The 4255-nt window shown below is 34.5% G+C and overlaps 1 protein-coding gene across 1 annotated transcript; it reads right to left on the reverse strand.

The window, feature by feature from the left end:
* Positions 1-924: 924 nt before the first annotated feature.
* On the reverse strand, positions 925-2562 carry LOC114286372 (uncharacterized). Its single transcript, XM_082917698.1, has 2 exons — positions 2064-2562; positions 925-1339 (listed from the first exon to the last, which is right to left on the reverse strand). Exons 1-2 carry the CDS (start codon positions 2471-2473, stop codon positions 1057-1059), a joined length of 693 nt encoding a protein of 230 aa, XP_082773824.1. The 5' UTR covers positions 2474-2562; the 3' UTR covers positions 925-1056.
* Positions 2563-4255: the final 1693 nt, after the last annotated feature.

Raw genomic sequence — 4255 nt, forward strand, 5'->3', positions numbered from 1 at the left:
ATTATTAGTAATAACATTTTTTTTAATAAAATTGCTAATCGCAATAGTTTGGAAAAAAATAAATTAATCTGTACACTAGTTATTTAATTTTGAATAAAAAAGAAACCCAAAAAAAAAAATTTACAATTAAAACTAGTGCAAAGCTTAATGAGCGATTAAACTTGTGTGATCAATGAACAAAAATAATAATAATAATGCAGAATATCAAAGCAATTCAAACCCTAAATTAACAAACTCAAATTAGTCAGAAACATTGGTACACCAAAAATTACTTCCTGAAATAATTTCCAAAAACGATACAGTAGATGGTTCAGAGACTGAAAAACTCAAACCCTAAACCTAACCATTAAACCCATGTTTCCACTTCACCCCAGAGATTTTGACAACACCACCATCACCACCATGCCTATGCGCCATACCCACCCGGGGAGAGAATGAAAACACGGGTCATCACATCATCATCATCAATATACTCCACATGAGCGCATATTAGCCTCCTCCTCCATACACCTACTATTTTAACCTACCCTACACTACATTCATCCAATTATTATACTACTACTAATCATATCATGTACAACATCCAACCAACAACCCCATCTCAGACACACATCCCCATACATAGGGAGAGAGAGAGAGAGAGACGAAGAGGCGACGGGGTGGTTCAGTTCTTCAAGGGCCTTCTATTGACTGTTTCCAAACATCTCCCAATGGTAGTCGGCGAAGTCAAGGAGGCCGTACCATCACGAGGCGGCGATAGAACTACCGGCAAATACTCCAAGTTTGAGCAAACGAAATTCGAGTTTCTAAAATGTTTCACCAGATCCTCTTTTCCCTACATTTCCAATAATAACCACAATAAACATACATGTGCATAAACATATGTGTACTAAAAATGTTGAGCAGAATATTGTTAGATTACTTGAATTCGGGCCCAACTGATTTCACAGATTTTATTAGATTGTCGAACAACGCCGAAGCTATCTTCAAAGATAGCCCACTTATGGTTTTGGAGCAACCCTTGAACTTTTGTTGCAGCCATGGCAGTTGTGAAGTTCACAAATGCATATCCCAAATTGTCTCCCCTCCTGCCCATATTTCAAAACCCACCTCAATTTTTAAACTTAGTATTAAATTTCTCAGGCTTGTAATAACATGCATTTTAACATACATAACATCAATCCGTATGTTTAGTGGTGAAAAAGAAGATAAGATATACCAGAAATCCATTGGCAGGTACACAAAATCATACTCAAAGCTAACCGACTCAGACTCCGACTTGGCCTTGTCGTTCTGCTCCTGGCAAAGATTGTCAAGGAAAGCCAGCAACATATTCCTTCTGCAAATGATGTTCACAAGGTTCAAATGAGGAAACAATACCACTAATGTCATTTTATCAATGAATATGTATGCCAAAAAAATAAAAACCTAAAGAGTATTTCTGTGTATGTTGACTACTTTGTCACTCATAAATGATAGTAGTAGATAGTAGTTATGAAACATACTAGCATGCATGAATGAATGGATGGTGTAAAAGCATGTTTGTGGGGGAGATAAGACTTTAGATTTCAACTTTTTTGACAGATATCCGCTTACCAGAGATAGGGACAGAAAGGAGAGAGAGGGCGAACAGAACATAAACTTCCACTTTCAATCTTTTTCCACAACTATGGTCAGAGATAAGACTCGGATTTTTAGGACCATCCTAACACATAAACAGTGAGAGAGAGAGAGAGAGAGAGAGCGTGTCAAAGAACCCTAATCAACACAAAATGGAGTGGGAGTAAATGTTGTGGAGTCGGAACAAATGAAATTGAAGCCCTAAGTTTAAAAAAATGGGAGCAACATAGCTCCCATCGAACAAATATCGCAAACGAAAACAGTCCAGAGGCACTTTCCAATTCTCAAATGAATGTGAAATATTTTGTAAAATACTACTCGAATTACAAATTCGTAAAAAGGGTACCAAAAACCATTCCCAATATCAACCGATAAAGATTCTCCTCTCCCTCTCTCTCTCTCTCTCTCTCTCTCTACACACACACCAGAGATAGAGAGCGAACCTGTACTGGTAAGGTATGTTCTTAATCATGACGGTCGTCCTCCCAGAGAGTGAAACATCGTCTGAAGATGGTGGTGGTGGTGGTGGCGGCGGTGGTGGTGGACGACGACGATGAGGAGACGAATCGACACAAGCATCAACATCCTTACCTGACTTGCTTTCTTTAGGCATCCAAACAGGACGACTAGTACCATATCTACAAACCCTGCCTCTATAGCTCAAACCAGGACGCCCTCTGTCAAGCCTCTTCTTTTCCCGCATGAATTTGCCCCCGGTTTCCCCAAAACCGCATGAGGCGGTGGCGGTGGGAGGAGAGGACGGTGGTGGCTGCGCGGAAAAGGGTTGTGGCTGAGACCGTAGATTGTACCAACTTATTGGGTGATGGTAGGTCGGCAAGAAGTTGAAATACATGTAGTGCGATGGTGGTGGAAGCCAGTGTGCCGGCGGGGGTAATAGCTCCGGCGGTGGTTTCTGATAGACATGGCGCGCAAGGTAAAGGGGATTGGGATACCAAGATTGGGCTTTCGGGTTCAAGGGCTTAGATAAAACCATGGCCATGATGATCAATCAACCAAATCAACAACAAAAAACAAGAACAAGAAGACGAAAACGAAGCGACGCACCCACGGAAAAAGACCCCCGAGCAAAGAGACTAGCCTTTCTCATAAAGGGCCGAGGAATCCTGTACATAATTTTTTTTTTTTTTTTTTTTAAGGTATAAAATTATACGGTTTAAAGAGGTGTCAAAATACATACTTAAATGAAAAGGAGAAAAATACGGAATTGGATTTTCTAAAGTAAACATCTTGCTTGTTTTTATTTTTCAAAAAATATTTTTTAAAATATTTTACTTTCTTATTTTTTATATGTTTTCTTTTTATTAAATTTTTTTAATATTTTAAGTAATTTTTTTATTTTTTAGACGCATCTAACATAAATATACTTAAAAAATAAAAAAATTATAAAAAATCTTTTAAAAATTCACTAAATACCAAAAATATTAAAAAAATACAATAATTCAGTATATTTTTTATATTTTTATGTATTTATTAATTTTTTAAAATATTTTTTCACAAATTTTTTACTTTTTAGATACATCTAACTAAGGTGCATCTAAAAAAGTAAAAAAAAATGTTTAAAATTTAAAAAATATTCACTAAAAATAAAAGAATACGAAAACTAAATAACTCAATTTTCAAAAAATTTAATCCAGAAAACTCAAACCAAACACACCGAAAAGAATTTCAATACAATAACATTGCCTAGATAAATTATCTATAAAATTGGTGAAAAAATAAATTAAGAGCATCCGCACTGAAATTTTCAAATTTTCAAATTTTTAATTAAATTAAAGTTATTTTATTATTTTAACTAGTCACTTTTTAGAACATCTTCAAAAGGAACAGTTAAAAAAGGCTTGTTAAGCATTTTAACTAATGTAACTCTAATTTTGGGCTCCAATAGGCTGACTATTGGGCTAACTACTTTACTAGTCGACCTTTTTGCTAGTTACAATTAAAAAGCCCTATAGACTCTCCAAACAAATATGTATGTATATGTTTTGAATTTTTGTATATTTATGTCTTGGATTTGGGATTGTATACATTTTATATTTATATATGCGTATGTAGTAATTTTATATGTTCTTTCAATTCTGTTTGATAAATTACGAAATAACTTATTTTGTATTTTGTATTTTTTTTCTCCTCATTCTACAGATTTTGTATGCTTGTATGGGCAAATTTATTATTACTACAAATTTACATTAGTAAAATATCAACAATTAGTATTTTTTGTTTTAAAAATTAATTAAGTTAGTTTGAATAATTAGCTAAAATAAAGAGTGTGGTTGGAGAGCACAATAACTAAAGTAATTAGGTAAAATAAATAGTGTACTTTTTTCGTACTTTGCTTAGTGAAAAGTAGAGAGTGTGGTTGGTAGCACCTACTGCATCAAATTCTTTATTTTAACTTATTCTAATTAAAATATTATTTTCTTATTGTGTTGGTTAATCTTTCTTTTTTTATTAAATTGATAATTTACCAGCCAAACAATTCTTAAAAAAAAAAAAAATTACCCTTGACCGGTTGACCGGCCGGACGTCCGATAACACACAAGTAACGATGAACAGTGTCTCGCTTGTTGTAACGAGTTACTGTAGCCATCGTAAATTTTGACGAGCTGCAAGTGAG

Source organism: Camellia sinensis, chromosome 3 (assembly GCF_055761805.1).
Source record: "Camellia sinensis isolate YWXY chromosome 3, ASM5576180v1, whole genome shotgun sequence".
Taxonomy (NCBI): domain Eukaryota; kingdom Viridiplantae; phylum Streptophyta; class Magnoliopsida; order Ericales; family Theaceae; genus Camellia; species Camellia sinensis.